Source organism: Trichomycterus rosablanca, chromosome 13 (genome assembly GCF_030014385.1).
Source record: "Trichomycterus rosablanca isolate fTriRos1 chromosome 13, fTriRos1.hap1, whole genome shotgun sequence".
In the NCBI taxonomy this organism is placed as follows: domain Eukaryota; kingdom Metazoa; phylum Chordata; class Actinopteri; order Siluriformes; family Trichomycteridae; genus Trichomycterus; species Trichomycterus rosablanca.
This window is the reverse complement of record NC_086000.1, coordinates 27778466-27797211: the sequence shown is the minus strand read 5'-3', so window position 1 is coordinate 27797211 and position 18746 is coordinate 27778466. Positions and strand designations below refer to the sequence as shown.

The 18746-nt window shown below is 39.7% G+C and overlaps 1 protein-coding gene across 1 annotated transcript in view; it reads left to right on the top strand.

Annotated features, from left to right (window-relative positions):
* nol10 (nucleolar protein 10) overlaps positions 1–18746 on the top strand; it is a 37789-nt gene that overhangs the window by 8157 nt on the left and 10886 nt on the right. Inside the window, exons 13-20 of the mRNA XM_063007139.1 lie at positions 1923–1975; positions 5549–5675; positions 10719–10798; positions 11545–11643; positions 11759–11848; positions 12216–12389; positions 12687–12991; positions 13254–13356. Of these exons, the coding sequence (XP_062863209.1) occupies positions 1923–1975; positions 5549–5675; positions 10719–10798; positions 11545–11643; positions 11759–11848; positions 12216–12389; positions 12687–12991; positions 13254–13356 (1031 nt within the window). The remainder of the gene's footprint in view (positions 1–1922; positions 1976–5548; positions 5676–10718; positions 10799–11544; positions 11644–11758; positions 11849–12215; positions 12390–12686; positions 12992–13253; positions 13357–18746) is intronic.

Below are 18746 nucleotides of genomic sequence, written 5' to 3'. Positions count from 1 at the left end.
TTCGCCAGGGTCGACCAAAGAAGTTGAGTCCACATGTTCGGCGTCATATCCAGAGGTTGGCTTTAAAAAATAGACACATGAGTGCTGCCAGCATTGCTGCAGAGGTTGAAGACGTGGGAGGTCAGCCTGTCAGTGCTCAGACCATACGCCGCACACTGCATCAACTCGGTCTGCATGGTCGTCATCCCAGAAGGAAGCTGACGCACAAGAAAGCCCGCAAACAGTTTGCTGAAGACAAGCAGTCCAAGAACATGGATTACTGGAATGCCCTGTGGTCTGACGAGACCAAGATAAACTTGTTTGGCTCAGATGGTGTCCAGCATGTGTGGCGGCGCCCTGGTGAGAAGTACCAAGACAACTGTATCTTGCCTACAGTCAAGCATGGTGGTGGTAGCATCATGGTCTTGGGCTGCATGAGTGTTGCTGGCACTGGGGAGCTGCAGTTCATTGAGGGAAACATGAATTCCAACATGTACTGTGACATTCTGAAACAGAGCATGATCCCCTCCCTTTGAAAACTGGGCCTCATGGCAGTTTTCCAACAGGATAACGACCCCAAACACAACCTCCAAGATGACAACTGCCTTGCTGAGGAAGCTGAAGGTAAAGGTGATGGACTAAACCCAATTGAGCACCTGTGGCGCATCCTCAAGTGGAAGGTGGAGGAGTTCAAGGTGTCTAACATCCACCAGCTCCGTGATGTCATCATGGAGGAGTGGAAGAGGATTCCAGTAGCAACCTGTGCAGCTCTGGTGAATTCCATGCCCAGGAGGGTTAAGGCAGTGCTGGATAATAATGGTGGTCACACAAAATATTGACACTTTGAGCACAATTTGGACATGTTCACTGTGGGGTGTACTCACTTATGTTGCCAGCTATTTAGACATTAATGGCTGTGTGTTGAGTTATTTTCAGAAGACAGTAAATCTACACTGCTATACAAGTTGTACACTGACTACTCTAACTTATATCCAAGTTTTATTTCTATAGTGTTGTCCCATGAAAAGATATAATAAAATATTTGCAGAAATGTGAGGGGTGTACTCACTTTTGTGATACACTGTACATTTTCAGCATTTAACAGATGCTTTTGTCCAAAGCGACTACATTTCTGTCATGAATGTAACCAAAGTGTTTAAAACATGACATTAAAATCCTAATAAATAATGAATAATAATATTCAGATGGAAAACAGAATAATTTCATTATTACTCATAGTCTATCCTATCTCAACAGATCTAGATCTGTCTTTTTTGTTTCCCATACACAGGTTATACCTGATTGGTCAAACACGTTATATATTATCCTAATATATTTGTGGTACATTGAGCATTTTTTATCTTTTCTGAGACATTAATCATTTTAAAGTACACTGGAGTCCTAAAAGTTATGTACGCCACCCCAGACCTACTCCAGGTTTATTTTAGACCTGTTTCATGAAAAAATGCTTTAAACTCTTTGGCATTTAAAGAAAAGTGCTCATCAAACACAAATATTGGTAATAGATATTCTGTGTTTTTAAGTTCTTTAGGATTGTGTGCAAATGTTTTTGACCAAATGTTGTTTTGAAATGAGATATTCAACAGGTCACATACTTTTGGCCATATAGTGTACATGTCAGTGTGGTGAAAATATAAGTTTGCTATATTTAAACCTGTATGATTTTTTGTGAATAAAATGTCTCCTAATAATGTACTCGCATTCAGATAAGCTTAGGGAACACTGTCCCACTTCCCTTAATTAAAACTTCTTTATTAAAGTGTATACAATGATCAGGCATAACATTATGAGGATAAAATGTTCACTTGCTGCCTAACATTATCAGTGTCATTCAATTCACCTGTCAGTGGTCATAATGTTATGCCTGGTCAGTGTAAGTGTTGTACAACTATTGTTTAATTATTGGTGTTTTTATGTTAAAGGTATGCTCTTTACTGCCAATGAAGACCCCAAAATGAACACATTTTACATTCCTGTAAGTACCTAGTCTTGTTTGCTACTGTTTTGGTTCCTTGTAGTAAGAATCCAGGTTGGCTGTTGTGGACAGATGCATCAGTGCTTCGGTATTCTGTTTTGAAACCTGTGTGATAAGTGCATGATCATGAGTCATTCTGTTGATATGTACATATTTTCCCTACTTTGAAGTACAAAGTCCCCCTTTCAACAGACAGGTTTGCCATGTAAACTGTGTGCTAAATGCAGGCATCACTTAACCTTATTTCAGGAAAATCAGCAAAGCTGGACCAGGGGCTGAAATGAAAAACATTTTTATCCAGGAGGAGCACAAATTAATTACATTATTGCTCATAGCCTGTCCTATTTCAGCAAATCTATATATTCATCTTCATTTTTTTCGTGTCTGTTTTACACGTTATATCTGGTTGGTCCAACAAGTTTATTAACTTAGCTCCACGTACCATAGAAGCACTTTGTAGTTTTACAATTACTGACTGTAGTCCATCTATTTCTCTACATACTTTTTTTAGCCTGCTTTCACCCTGTTCTTCAATGGTCCGGACGACCACAGAGCAGGTATTATTTGTGTGGTGGATGATTCTCAGAGCTGCCGTGACACTGACATGGTGGAGGTGTGTTAGTTTGTGTTGTGCTGGTATGAGTGGATCAGACACAGCAGCGCTGCTGGAGTTTTTAAATACCGTGTCCACTCACTGTCCACTCTATTAGACACTCCTACCTAGTTGGTCGTGGTTAGCACTGTCGCCTCACAGCAAGAAGGTCCTGGGTTTGATCCGCAGGTGGGGCGGTCTGGGTCCTTTCTTTGTGAAGTTTGCATGTTCTCTCATTGTTTGCGTGGGTTTCCTCCCACAGTCCAAAGACATGCAAGTGAGGTGAATTGGAGACACTAAATTGTTTATGACTGTGTTTGATATAACCTTGTGAAATGAGTAACTACCTGTCCTGTCATGAATGTAACCAAAGTGTAAAACATGATAAAATCCTAATAAACAAACAAACAAACAGACCTAGTTGGTTCACCTTGTAGATGTAAAGTCAGAGACAATCACTCATCTATTGCTGCTGTTTGAATTGGTCATCTTCTAGACCTTCATCAGTGGTCACAGGACACTGCCCATGGGGCACTGTCGGCTGGATATTTTTGGTTGGTGGACTATTCCTAGTCCAGCAGTGACAGTGAGGTGTTTAAAAACTCCATCAGCGCTGCTGTGTGTGATCCACTCATACCAGCACAACACACACTAACACACCACCACCATGTCAGTGTCACTGCAGTGCTGAGAATGATCCACCACCCAAATAATACCTGCTCTGTGGTGGTCCTGTGGGGGTTCTGACCATTTAAAGAACAGGGTGAAATCAGGCTTAAAAAGTATGTAGAGAAACAGATGGACTACAGTCAGTAATTGTAGAACTACAAACTGCTTCTATATGGTAAGTGGAGCTGATAAAACGGACAGTGAGTGTAGAAACAAGGAGGTGGTTTTAATGTACTGGTTTATTGGTGTATGTCCATCTTCATTTTTCTTGTCTGTTTTCCATACACACGTTATACCTGGTTGGTCCAACAAGTTTATTAACTGAGTATATTTGTGGTACATTGTGCATGTTTGATCTTTTTTTTTTTTTTTTTTTTTGATTGACATTTTAAAGTCACTAGGGTCATAAAAGTCACACCAGCCATCCTTCAGGTTTATTTTAGACCTGTTACAGGGAAAATGCTCTTAAACATTTAAGCATTTTAAAGAAAGTACGCCCCAAACACAAATATTTGCTACTTTCTGTGTTTGTTGTTTGTTTAAGTGCTATGAAGTTGTTCGTCACTGGTAAATTAAAGCAGGACATTGATCAACCAGCTATAATGGTGTTTGTTTGATTCAAATATATAAACACTAATAACCAATCTCACAGTGGGTAGCACTGTTGCCTCACAGCAAGAAGGTCCTGGGTTTGATCCCCAGGTGGGGCGGTCCGTGTCCTTTCTGTGTGGAGTTTGCATGTTCTCCCCGTGTATGCGTGGGTTTCCTTCGGGAGCTCCGGTTTCCTCCCACAGTCCAAAGGCATGCAAGTGATTGGAGATACAAAATTGTCCATGGCTGTGTTTTACGTTGAATCTTGTGTAATGAGTAACTACTGTTTCTGTCATGAATGTAACCAGGAGTATAAGGCATGACCTTAAAATCCTAATAAATAAAATAAAAATAAATAAAGCTCAGGTTTTACTGTAGGTTACTGAAATCAAACAGCAAGTTCTTCTGTCCACATTCACCATGTTTAGCTTTGCTAAGTGTCATACCAACAGAAAATCCAACAGAATAGAATAGCTAAAAAAGCTTGACTGCAGATTGCAGTGCAAGTACATATCACAAAGATTAGCTGAGTTATAGTGCACACTACATTAGTGCTTTATAAATGGTGAAACACTATAGCCAGCTATCTACTGTTAGGCTATCTAACCCTTATGAGGGTAATAAAACCTTCTGACCACTTTAAATATTCACATTGAAGGCACACATTTGGTTACTAGCTGCATTCATTTCCAAAAATTCACCGTCAGAAAATGATCTCATTAGAATTTAGTAATTAATTTTTACGTGAAAGCTTTCATTTCTAACCAAATCTCATATTGGGTATTTCAAAAGCTTTGAAAGCTGCTTGTATTCACATAGAAGCCAAAGAAGTACTGGATTATTCAGGGCCTAGTTTTTTGTGATTTAAGTGTGAAGTAGAAAACCAGTGTCAGTATGCCCAGAGATCCCAGTTTTTCTTCATGCTCAATCAAAGTGAAAAATATGGTTAAAAATCTCTTCTGCATCATCAAGGAGAAATGAGTAGTTTAAAGAAATGTTATTGGTAAATTTGAGATAGTTAAACCAACTAGTCATAGAAATTTATTATGAAGTAAATCATGGATAATAAATGTTATTCTTTATAAACATTAAGATGTGATTCATTCAGTGTAAACACTACAAAATAAAAAATGTAACTATCGATTTTTTAATATGATGTGTTTATAATAATATATATATATATTACACATAGATAGACAGTTAGATTTTTTTTGTTCAGTTCCACAGTTAGTCAAATTAAATACAGTTTTTTTCTTGTGCATCAATAGATATACTTTATTTGTCATATATACATATACAGATGTACAGTACAATTAAATTCTTTCTTCGCATATGCCAGCTTGTTTGGAAGCCGGGGTCAGAGCGCAGGGTCAGCCACCTTACGGCGCCCCTGGAGCAGACAGGGTTAAGGGTCTTGCTCAAGGACCCAACAGTGGCTGCATAGCAGAGCCTGGATTTGAACCGCCGATCTTTCGGTTGATAGCCCGACGCTCTACCCACTAGGCTACCACTGTCCCAATATTGACATGCTTGGATCAGTGTGTAATGATACATTCTACTATAAACATCTGACTTCCCTAAAACTGAAAATCATTCAAATATTAAAATTAAATAACAGTAACTATAACCTAATAACCATTAGTGAAGAAACACTTCAATTAAGCAGCATTTAAAGTGTGATCTGCCAGTAACTTAAAAAAACTGTCCCACTGATCTTTCAGGCACTGGGGCCCGCTCCTCGCTGGTGCTCATTTTTGGATAACCTGACTGAGGAGCTGGAGGAGAACCCAGAGAGCACAGTCTACGACGACTACAAGTTTGTCACACGCAAGGACCTGGACAACCTGGGTGAGTTTAAACATCATAAAAGTGTGTGACTTAATGCTTTTATGACTAACAAGTTTGTTAAAAATATTCTAGAATACATTTATGTATGTGTAAATATAATCTGCCAAATGGTTACTGATAAACAACTGCGGCAAAGTGTCTCTGAAATGGCGAAAGGAGCTCGCGGGCAGCGCACCTGAGTACCTATCAATAGTGGTCTGAAAAGGGACGAACTACAAACCCCTGACAATACGTGTTGTTGCCAGAGTAAAAATCAGTGTCATCACGTCTGGTACGGATCAGTTGAAAAGCAACTAAGGCTTACAATGCAGATGGGTGGCACAGTGGCTCAGTGGGTAGCACTGTCACCTCACAGCAAGAAGGTCCTCGGTTTGATTCCCAGGTGGAGCGGTCCGGGTCAGAACACACAGTGCATTGAACCCTTCTGTGCAGGCAGCTGTTGTAGTGCTCATGCTGGCTCCTGTTCAGCTACTTTGTGCCTGAAGGTGCCTACCATGCATGCTGGTCATGATGGTTTGGCTCATGGTGTGCTCATGTTTCACACTCTAGAACTGAGTATATGGTTCTGCGAGAATTTCATTCACCCTGCTGTCATTATTCTGTTGAATGTTCCACTCTAAGTACCAGTAGTTAACAGAATTGTGTCCCTTTTAGTTCTGGGATGTGGCACTGCTTGCACCACTTAAAAGATGGCATTTCTTATGTTCCTCCAACTTGAGAAAATGTTTAGACAAAGTAATATAATATCAGAAATGACTGAAACTGGTAGGCTGGTTTGTGCTCCCACAAGAATAGAGCGAAAGCATGAGCAGCAAGGAAAGCACCCACTCATGCATATTTCCCATGCTTTCCTTGCTGCTACATTCTGATCACAGGTCAAAGTGCGTTTGTTGCCAGCTGGAAATCCTGGGCACAGAGCATGGGAAGACATCACTGACATTCTCAGCCATTGGTTCAAATGTGCAGCCAATCCACCTGTGCTTGTTTTATGTATTTATTTAGTTCATTAGTGTTTTATTCTTTATTTTCACATTTCACAGTATTTTTGCTGCTTACATTGTATAAAATAGTATTAGTAAATTACAACAGCGTATTAGGGCCACTTTAAAGAAAAATATATTTTGAAGTTTTGATTTTGAGATTAAAGTTGAAATTATTTCAATAATAAAGTCATAAAAGTTTTGATTTTGAGATTAAAGTCGAAATGCTTTTGGGATTGAAGTCAAAATATTATAGCTATAGCAACCTCCTTGTGTTAAAATGAGGGATGTTCATGATTAAGTAAAGTTATACTTTCGTATCGGTTTCACAAATAAAGAAATCCCTAATCAACAGTAATGCACATTAAACGCTGCCCTCAGCTCTCGCGTGCCGATCCAGGTACTGAGACCCGTGCTTCTCTGAACTGACAAGCCTACAAGCGGCTGCACACACTTTGGCCATAATATTTCATAATCATTTCGACTTTAATCTCTAAATTACTTCGACTTTATTCTCAGAATTATTTCGACTTTATTCTCGAAATCAAAACGTTCAAATACTTTTTACAGTGGCCCTAATATGCCATCGTAGTAAATAAATAAAAGTCAGAATACATTTTTTTACTTTAAATTGTAAACCCTTATGGATGGACGGCGCTCCTACCAATTGCCTGTACCTCCTATGCCATGGGCCAGTTCTGCATAAGCAGTAACAAGATCAAATGATAGTTTGCTGAAAAAAGCATTAGAATTCAGAGTCTCTACCTCAATTAAGCTGTAGGTTAAAATATTGTTCTGTTTTTTTTCCCAGGCATCATGCCATCCTTGTTTTGATATCATGAGTTCCACACACTAACTGGCAATGTTTGTAGGCATACTACTTGTTCATTTAATTATAGTGATGTTTCCACATGGTGCACTGTCACCATAAACAGCTGAGGTACTACCACTCTTAATACCACTCTTTTTTCCAAAAGTATGTGGACACGTGGCCATGGATGTATCATTTCCATTCCTCTTCCAGCTGTACATAAGGATGTGGTTTAAGACTCAATCCAGACTTTGTCTTTAACCCTATTGAACACAGTTGGGATAAATTGAAAGCCTGACCTCACAACAGCTTTTTAAAACATTCTAAAAACCCATTTCCTTGTTATAGTTGCAGCAGGGTGGATGGGACTCCATAATAATTTTATGATTTTGGAATGGGATGTCCAAGTTCTTGGTCACGTAAATGAATGCTAGGTAGGGATTAATTTTTTGCCAAATTCTTTTAACGGCTAGCCAATGGGCACTTGTTACTCGAGAAGTTTGTAGTGACCCATTTAACTGCTAAACACATCACCAATGCTCATGTCAGTGTTTTATTACATAACACAAAGTGTGTGTAGCATGACTGTAATGTAGAACAGTAACATGAATATCAATGCCAGAAGTAGTTTAGCATTTGCTGGTGAGTTATTACAGCGAAATTTGCTAATCATGAAACAGCTGGTAACTCAGAGCTACTTTCCACAACTTTACTTATTATTATTATAACAAGGTTGCCTGTGTCCTAACTAAATACTGGGGCATCAGGCCAATATCTGAACCATGTTTGTTAAAAGATAACATTTGAATCATACTCACACCTACCTCATCATGAGTTTAACATTAGCTAATAACCATCAAGTTAAGTGTTCCTGTGGTTTTCACATTAGTAAATAACAAGTACTGTACATTCCTGGAACTGTGCTGTTGCTTAGTACCTGTGTGTACGCAAGGTTAATCTGATCACATGGTAAATATAACTCCAGCCTTACAATCTTTATTTTGATTGTTTTGTACTGTGCCAAAAAGCTAATCAAAAGGCTGTTCACAGCTGTAATGAAAGGAACTCAGTTACTGGTCATTTTGACCTGTACCAGCATAAAAGGGCCATAATATATCACTGATTTGTCAGTCTGATTTACCAACTTTTTACAGCATTGTATATATAGAGTGTTAAAATCAAGCAGGCTTTGATGTCTAAATATGGAAATATTGGAAACAGCACTTAAAACAACAACTTGACTTTAAAGTGATTAAATCACTATTACCATTACAGCTACACAGCTGGGTCAGTGATGGTCTGGGACGGCATATCACCCAAGGTCACCCAAACTTCCACATGATGGCCAATGGTATTCTGACTGCTGTTAGGTACAGGGATTAAATTTCCTCAGAGCCATTGTGAGACACTGGTGCAGTGGACCCTGGGTTCCTCCTGGTGCTAAACAATGCCTGATTTCATGTGACCAAAATGTGTAGGCAGTTCCTGATTGACAAACACAGTAATGTCATTGACTGGCCCTCACGTTCCCCATCCAGTAGAGAACCTCTGGAACGTTATGTATCAGTGCATGCGACACAGCCAAGTAGCACCACTGACTGTCCAGGAGTTCACTGATGCGACTTGACTTTAAAGTGATTAAGTCATTATTACCATTACAGCTGCACAGAGTGTAAAATATGTGGTTTATTGTCATTCAATGTAAAATCATGTAATTTAGACATTGTGTGTATGTGCATCCAACTTAATGCAATAATTTGGGAAAAATGTTGGAAATGTTGGAAAAATTCCTGTTTCAGCATGACTGTCCCACATGAAAATGAGGTCTATTAAGACATGATTTAATAGACGCCCGGGTGGCACACCAGCACAGAGTTTCTGAACTCCTCGGCTCGAAACTCGGTGTCGCCTCCGGTCAGCTGGGCGCCATCTAGCAGGTCGGCTGCAGCAGATACTAATCGACCACTGTATCTGCAGGGTGTGGGTCGGACTGTGTGTGGGAGGGTGGAAGGGGCTTCATACACTGTGTAAGGACCCTGATTGGCGGAAGAGATGCCTGTGCAGAAAGCAGGGGCGAGAAGAGGAGGGCTGTGCACGTGTCGGAAGAGGTGTGTACAGCGACAAGCTCTCCTCCAATGCAATCTGGTATCTCTGATAGCAGAGGAAGACAAAATTGAGTGCACTAAATCAGGAGGAAAATAGGGAGAGAAAAAAAAAGAGGCGGAATTCCGGTAGCATGCAAAGAGTGATCTCAACACAAATAAATAATGATAAATATTGATTGGGGAACATGTTTTAACAAATATGTAAGTTGTAAGATTCACAAAGCTTGAATTCATAGCAATTCTGCTATTTATAGTCCAGTGCACAAAACAACTTTTTTATGATCTGATTGGTCCACTTTCACCTGATTATCTATGGACGAATGGATTTATTTTTGGTGAAAGCTAAAAGATGCTTTTATTCCACAGTCCATTCCCCAGTTTAGTCTGCAGTCAGCTGTTCGAGTTAGTGGGGCATGCAAAATGGTATGAAGGGTAATTTTGTGGAAAGTATTAGGTTTAATAATGGTTTTACATGGTCACTCGACCACAAACCATTTGGGACTAACAAAAGCATGTAGAGAATGATTAAACCCATTTTAAAAGCAAATACTGGCCTTTTTATGGCTCATTAAGTTCAACACAATACTGCATGTCAGAACTGGGGCTGAATGTCCTAAAACACATTATTAATATCTAATCATAAATAAAATCCTTTTCTCATACAAACCTTTAAATACATGTTATGCCATGACTGCATGTGGTGCTGGCAAAAATAGATTTGACTTTGTTGCTTTTGGGGGCAGCACAGTGGCTCAGTGGGTAGCACTGTCGCCTCACAGCAAGAAGCTCCTGGGTTCGATCCCCAGGAGGGGTGGTCTGGGTTCTTTCTGTGTGGAGCTTGCATGTTCTCCCCAAAGCTCCGATTTCCAGCCACAGTCTAAAGACATGCCAGTGAGGTGATTTGGAGATACAAAATTGTCCATGACTGTGTTTGACATTAAACTGATGAATCTTGTGTAACCAGTAACCACCATTTCTGCCATGAATGTAACCAAAGTGTAAAAACGTGACGTTAAAATCCTAATAAATAAATAAATAGTTGCTTTTGGAATAGGAGTGCCGGGTAACAGCTAATATCTGTAGTTTATATTTAAATTGTAATGTTATTTAAACTTGTCTTACTGGTTTGTTGGTTTTGTTTTCTAAGGGTTAACACACCTGATTGGCTCTCCTCTGCTGAGGGCCTACATGCACGGCTTCTTTATGGACATCAGACTCTACCACAAGGTGTGTGTTTATTCAAAAAGGAATATTACTGTAAATAATATTAATATTTTTATTAATTATAATTTATTTTAATTTGTAGACACTTTAGACATTTGGCATTTGTACACTGTTGGTTGTACAATATTTGGTTGTGTTACACAGTAGTTTAAATATGATACAAAATATTGAATAAAATCTAGTAATATTATTAGTAATATTATTATTTTAAATTTGTTAAGGGTGTTTTCCCAATTTATAGAGTTACAATAGACTTAGTATTGGATAGGCGTAACATATACTGCTCAAAGAAGTAAAGGAACACTTAATCATCGCAGTATAACACCAAGTCAGTTAAACTTCAGGGATTTCAGTCTGTCCATTTAGGAAGCAGAAGCAATTGTAAATAAATTCCACCTGCTTTGGTGCATAAAAAGGTAAAACAGGTGCCCCAGGACACCATCTGCCTTCTTGTCAGGAGTTAACGGGAGTTATCATGATTATATTTTTGCAAATTGGATCAGCCTATGATTTAAATTGTTTACTTTGTTTACTTTGTTTTTTAGTGGGATTTTGAATCCAGGCCTTAGTGGGTAGATGATTTTGTTTTCCACTTTTTAACTGGAATCTTTTAAGACCCGATGTGTGATTTAAATGTTTTATTGCTTTTTTGAGCAGTGTATTAGGATTTCTTTTATTCTTGAATGTTCTAAGGGTTGTACTTGTCACTGTACCTTAAGAAATGCTGTTCATCTACTGTAAACCCCTAGGTTAAATCACTGGCCAATCCATTTGCCTACGAGGAGTATCGAGAGGCGAAGATTCGACAGAAAATTGAAGAATCTAGAGTACAGCGAGTACAGCTTAAGGTAATTAATCTGTTTCCCTCTAGATCTGACACAATCAAACTCTGTGTTTATGTACATTAGTGGGCTACAGGTTAACACTGGCTTACCTGTCATTTCATTCTCTGCACACTGATAGAAATTGCCCAAGGTGAACAAAGAGCTTGCCATGAAGCTGATGGAGGAGGGAGAGGAAGAAGATGCAGTGAAATCCAAGAAGAAGGCTAAGGTAGGATATTTGGTAGCTTTGATGCAGGCAGCATCATGATGTTTTACCACCGCGTTATCTTGGTAAGGGTTGTGTTGGGTCCCGTTTCCCTGGAATCAATGGGCGCAAATGCTATGCATTTAATAAACATTAAAAACTAATACATGCACCCACAGCACCGAGGTCTTTGAGACCTGCTTTCACTAAGACTCTTATTAAGATAACATAGTTATAATAAATATATTGATCAGTTGTTCACTAATAATTGTTGTTCCAGGTGCCTATATTGTCAAATATTTGACTATATATGCTTATTCATTATTCACTGAGGAATATCACTAGACTGTATTATTTACAACCCTGGTGCTATATTTCCACCACTTTGTAGGGCACCACCAGCATCCTAAAAGACGATCGTTTCAAGGTGATGTTTGAGAATCAAGACTACCAAGTGGACGAGCAAAGCGAGGAATACCGCTTGCTTAACCCAATCGTTTCCAAGGTCAGCCAGCAGAGAAGGAAAAAACTACAGCAGTTAGCTGAGCAGGATGATGTTCCTAAGGTACAGTATGAAGTTTGTTATCTGTTAAACATGAAACCTTGCTGGAACCATTAGGGCGAAGATTATAATTTGTAGGTTAAGATTTCTAAGCAGCAGTTGTAGTCTTCCTGTCACCTTGAATCAGTCTGGCCATTTTTCTCTGACCTGTCAACAGGTTTGTTTTTTTTTAAACCAAATTGGCCAGTGATCATTTATTACAAATAGTCTTTTGAAACATTAAGAAATCGAAACTTCTATTAACATGATAAATTTAGAAGGAGCAAAGTGACTGCAGTTTTTGTAATGGTTCACTTACAGAATGATGAGGAAGAGGAGCTGGAGGGACAGGGCAGCTCAGAAGAAGAGGAGAGCTCAGACGATGATAAGACCTGGGTGGAGGAGATGAGGGAGCAGCGGCGTCTCTTATGGGCCGAGCGGAAGGAGCGCAGGTTCAAAGAGAGAAAGCAACAGGACCGCAACACCATGCTGCAGAGTTCAGACCCGGTCAGGAATTCCAAACCAGGCCAGTCCCAGAGCCAAAACCAACCACGCTTCTACCAGATCAAAGCCGGAGAGGAGTTCCGCAGCTTCGGGGACGTGGCACGCAAACAGAAGATGCAAAAGTACATACTAGAATTAACTTTAAATTGTTGTTATTTTAAGACCACTAAAACCTGCAATGTAAAATGACATTTAAAGGTTGCCACTGTTGGGCACTTTAGCAAGCCTCTTAACTGTCCATTGCTTAAACAATATAATGTCACAGTACTGTAAGTAGCTTTGGATAAAAATGTCTGCTAAATGTACCGTATAAATAAATCCAAGTTGAATTCTTCTGTAAATGTATATGTAGGTGAATAAGTTGTCATGTCATGTCTTTATCAGAAAATCTCTGGAGGATCGGCTGAAGATGGAGGAACGCTCAGGCATGCTAAACCTTGCTGACACTGCAGTAGGAAGCAAGCAGCTGACCTTTACTCTTAAGAAGGTAAGCACTAGCACTCATTTGTTCAGTAAATCTGTATACACATACCTGCCTGTAGCACAACATTTCACAAGTCTCTTTCTAGTAACTGATTCTATTCATTTTTTGCCATATATATATATATATATATATATATACAGTGTATCACAAAAGTGAGTACACCCCTCACATTTCTGCAAATATTTCATTATATCTTTTCATGGGACAACACTATAGACATGAAACTTGGATATAACTTAGAGTAGTCAGTGTACAGCTTGTATAGCAGTGTAGATTTACTGTCTTCTGAAAATAACTCAACACACAGCCATTAATGTCTAAATAGCTGGCAACATAAGTGAGTACACCCCACAGTGAACATGTCCAAATTGTGCCCAAATGTGTCGTTGTCCCTCCCTGGTGTCATGTGTCAAGGTCCCAGGTGTAAATGGGGAGCAGGGCTGTTAAATTTGGTGTTTTGGGTACAATGCTCTCATACTGGCCACTGGATATTCAACATGGCACCTCATGGCAAAGAACTCTCTGAGGATGTGAGAAATAGAATTGTTGCTCTCCACAAAGATGGCCTGGGCTATAAGAAGATTGCTAACACCCTGAAACTGAGCTACAGCATGGTGGCCAAGGTCATACAGCGGTTTTCCAGGACAGGTTCCACTCGGAACAGGCTTCGCCAGGGTCGACCAAAGAAGTTGAGTCCACGTGTTCGGCGTCATATCCAGAGGTTGGCTTTAAAAAATAGACACATGAGTGCTGCCAGCATTGCTGCAGAGGTTGAAGATGTGGGAGGTCAGCCTGTCAGTGCTCAGACCATACGCCGCACACTGCATCAACTCGGTCTGCATGGTCGTCATCCCAGAAGGAAGCTGACGCACAAGAAAGCCCGCAAACAGTTTGCTGAAGACAAGCAGTCCAAGAACATGGATTACTGGAATGCCCTGTGGTCTGACGAGACCAAGATAAACTTGTTTGGCTCAGATGGTGTCCAGCATGTGTGGCGGCGCCCTGGTGAGAAGTGCCAAGACAACTGTATCTTGCCTACAGTCAAGCATGGTGGTGGTAGCATCATGGTCTTGGGCTGCATGAGTGTTGCTGGCACTGGGGAGCTGCAGTTCATTGAGGGAAACATGAATTCCAACATGTACTGTGACATTCTGAAACAGAGCATGATCCCCTGCCTTCAAAAACTGGGCCTCATGGCAGTTTTCCAACAGGATAACGACCCCAAACACAACCTCCAAGATGACAACTGCCTTGCTGAGGAAGCTGAAGGTAAAGGTGATGGACTAAACCCAATTGAGCACCTGTGGCGCATCCTCAAGTGGAAGGTGGAGGAGTTCAAGGTGTCTAACATCCACCAGCTCCGTGATGTCATCATGGAGGAGTGGAAGAGGATTCCAGTAGCAACCTGTGCAGCTCTGGTGAATTCCATGCCCAGGAGGGTTAAGGCAGTGCTGGATAATAATGGTGGTCACACAAAATATTGACACTTTGGGCACAATTTGGACATGTTCACTGTGGGGTGTACTCACTTATGTTGCCAGCCATTTAGACATTAATGGCTGTGTGTTGAGTTATTTTCAGAAGACAGTAAATCTACACTGCTATACAAGTTGTACACTGACTACTCTAAGTTATATCCAAGTTTCATGTCTATAGTGTTGTCCCATGAAAAGATATAATAAAATATTTGCAGAAATGTGAGGAGTGTACTCACTTTTGTGATACACTGTATATATATATACTGTGTATATATATATATATACACTTGTGGTAGACGATACAGCATAAACACTGCTCTTTAACATATTTTAAACAAGTAGAATTGAATAAAAGTGAATAATTACTCTCTGAGCTACTGGTAGTTATGCTTGGTTTGCCTGGTTGCTGTAATGTGGTATTGTGGGTTTTTTTCTATCGCATATCTATGTAAAAAATACAAAGGCTGTGTGCTGCTCAGATGGCGATACATGGTATCGAATCTCAGCATGAACAACGATTGGCTGTTCAGAGGGTAGGACAAGCCAGATAGGGACTCCTTATAACTGTTATGTTACCACCTCTGCTGGGTGGTTGGTGGTCTCAGGGTGTGGCTTTTCCTTTCGATTTAGCGCACTCAATTTGTCTTTCGCTGCTGAGGGATACCAGATTGCATGTTCTTGCCCATGCACTCTACACAGGCGTCTCTTCTGCCAATCAGGGTCTTTACACAGCATACGAAGACCCACCTACCCACACATAGTCTGGCCCCCACCCTGCAGATACAGTGGCCAATTAGTATCTGCTGCAGGCACTGACAATAAAGCCCACTAGATGGCGCCCAGCCGATCGGAGGCAACGGCAAGTTTCGAACTGAGGAGTATAAAATCTTGGCGTTGGTGTGCTAGCGGAATATCCCACTGCGCCACCTGGGCTGCACACAAAGCTGATCGGCATATGAACTCGCCTCGTGCAGGTGAAAAGATGCAGTCGGCTACCGCGCACATGTCGGAGGGGGGCATGTAACAGTCTCGCTCCCCTCATTTGGGGCGGGGGTCAGCTCCAGTAGAGAGGAAGCATAACACAATTGGGTATAAATTGGACACGCTAAAAGAAAATCGGGAGAAAAAGGGGGAAAATGCATTAAAAAAGATATACAAAGGCTGTAGGTGATAAAGAACATTTGTGTCAAACAGATCATGCTTTATTGCCGCCATGTCTGTCAGTGCCAGGGCAGTGCTTGGTCCAAAATGTGCCCTATTTTGTGAAATCTTATTTGAGTACAGGAACATTTAGTTCTTTCGACTAATCGCTGGCCTGTTGGCCTTCTAGGTTGTAGGAAGGCATTAGGACACAGCATGTCTGTTTACATCGCACCGTGCATGGCATGACCAATAAAAAATACTGTGGGGCAAATCCAGTCAAATTAAATCAAATTAAATTAGACAGATATTATGTTTTGGTATCATCTCACCATTCGTAAAACTGCTTAGACGTATTTGTTTTGTCTCAGCATATTCCTGTAAGTTACATCATTCATTCTCCCTTTTCTTATGCGTGTTCTGGTTCCCTGGCTATGTTATTAAACTATGAATGAATCATGTTCCCGTTAGTACTGTTTGTATACCAAGCCTGACATGTGCCATTGTTGCTAACCTAAATAATGTCTAAAAAAAACACCCTTATGTTTCCAGAAACCAGTGTCAGTTCTTACTGCTGTTTAGCGTAGTAAAGAAACTGAATAGCGAGATTTATTCTTTGTTGTCGTGTAGAACTGCAGTTTGGAAATACCTTGAATGTTATAAATGAAAGGCACTGTAGCATTTTCTGTTTGAGCGCCATATATGGGCATTTGTGCAGGAGCCTTTAAATACTTTGTGGTTCATATAGGCAAGGCAAGGCAAGTTTATTTGTATAGCACCTTTCATACACAGTGGCAATTCAAAGTGCTTTATATAAGGAAAAATTAAAAGCAGTAAAACATTCCTGAGATCTAGAACCTCAGAAAGACTTCTTGCAAACATTTAGTTACAATTAAGAACATGAAATTCAAACGAGAGATAAAAATGAACACGAAAAATTAAAAGAAAATATTGTAAAATATACCCTACAATTTAAGAAATATGAAATTAAAACAAGAGATAAGCAATTAAGAACATGAAAACTAAAGGAAAATATAGTAAAATATACCCTACAGTTTAGAGAATATAAAATTAAAACAAGCAACAAACACTCATACACTACTCTATAAAAAATTATTAAGCGCATGAAAAACTAAAAGAAATATGGTAAAATGAGGGTAATAGCAAAAATTTTGAGCTCAATCATAGGCACAAGAAAAAAGAAAAGTTTTTAACCTGGATTTAAACATTTCTACATTTAAGGAACATCTAATATCTCCTGGCAGTCTGTTCCAGTTATATGCAGCCCAACAGCTAAATGCTGCTTCACCATGTTTAGTTTGGACTCTGGGCTCAACTAGCTGACCTGAGTCCATGGATCTAAGAGATCTACTGGGTTTATATTCTCTAAACATTTCTGAGATGTATTCTGGGCCGAACCCATTCATCGATTTATAGACCAGTAGCAGCACTTTAAATTCTATTCTGTAACTAACCGGAAGCCAGTGTAGAGATTTTAGAACTGGAGTGATGTGCTCAGTTCTCTTCGTCTTAGTTAAAACTCTAGCAGCAGCGTTCTGAATGATCTCCAACTTTTACACACAAATCCTAACAATATCTTTAAAGTAAATGTAAAGTCGTGTGTGTGAGGTGCATGTCCGGACTCTGCTTGTACAGGGAGTGCAGAACCGTTTTTGGTGGTAAATACTAAAACATGGTGTTAAAAACAGTTAATAATATTTACAACACTATGAAGTTGTTTTATCTTTACCTACAATTAGGGCAGGAGAACACCCTGTGGCACTGCTCATAAAAACGTTCCACCCTCATGATGACTGTACGTTCCTGTGTTGTTGTAGCCTTCAGGTCTTTAAGGTCCCCCTAATTATTTTTCTCTGTACATTTTCTCTCAGCTTCTTGTGTTTGGTATTTTTCTTTTTGTTTCTTACCCTCATTCCTCATTTTCTTCTCCTTTTTATTTACTTTTTCCCATGTATTTTCCTTTATTTTTTGTATCTTTTTTCCCCTCAAGACACTTCATACACTATAAGGATAAAAGTATGTAGACACTTAACTATTAAGCTCCTGCATATCCTGTTTCAAACATTGAGCATTAACTTGACGTTGCTCCAACTTGGCTCTCTACCAGCTGCCGCTATTCTGGATTGACTTTCCGCCAGATTTTACAGTGTGTATATGAGAATTTGAGCTCATTCATATAATCACACATTTCTATGATCTGGCAACGATGCTAAATGAGGGGGCCTGGCTCGCAATCAACATTCTTGTCATTCCAAAGGTGTTGAGTGGAGTTGAGGTCAGGGTTCTATTCAGGCCACTGGATTTCTTCTGCTACAAATTTGTAAACTATGTCTTAATGGACCTTGCACAGGAGCACATTCATGCTGGAACAGAATGAGACCTTTTCTAAACTGAGTTAGAAGCATTTTATTTATTTTATATAATTGATTTTGTTTCCTTTTTGCAATGGATATGGCTGAAACACTTAAACCCCCACGTCATGCAACCAACATTCCCACATGTTTCTCCTGCTTGCTGAAAATTCCCTTGGTTTCCAAGAATTCATGTTCCATTTAGTCTCATACAGTTACACCTGTCTTCTTTTTTTCTTTTCTTTCTTACCCTCATTCCTTCTTCTTCCTTCATTCTTTTTTGTATTTTTCTTAAAAGTATGTAAAAACCTACAGTGGTACCTTGTAACTCAACGTCAATTGGTTCTGGGAGTGGCGTCAAGTTTAAAAGATGTTGAGTTTCAAGGTATTTTTTCCCCATAAA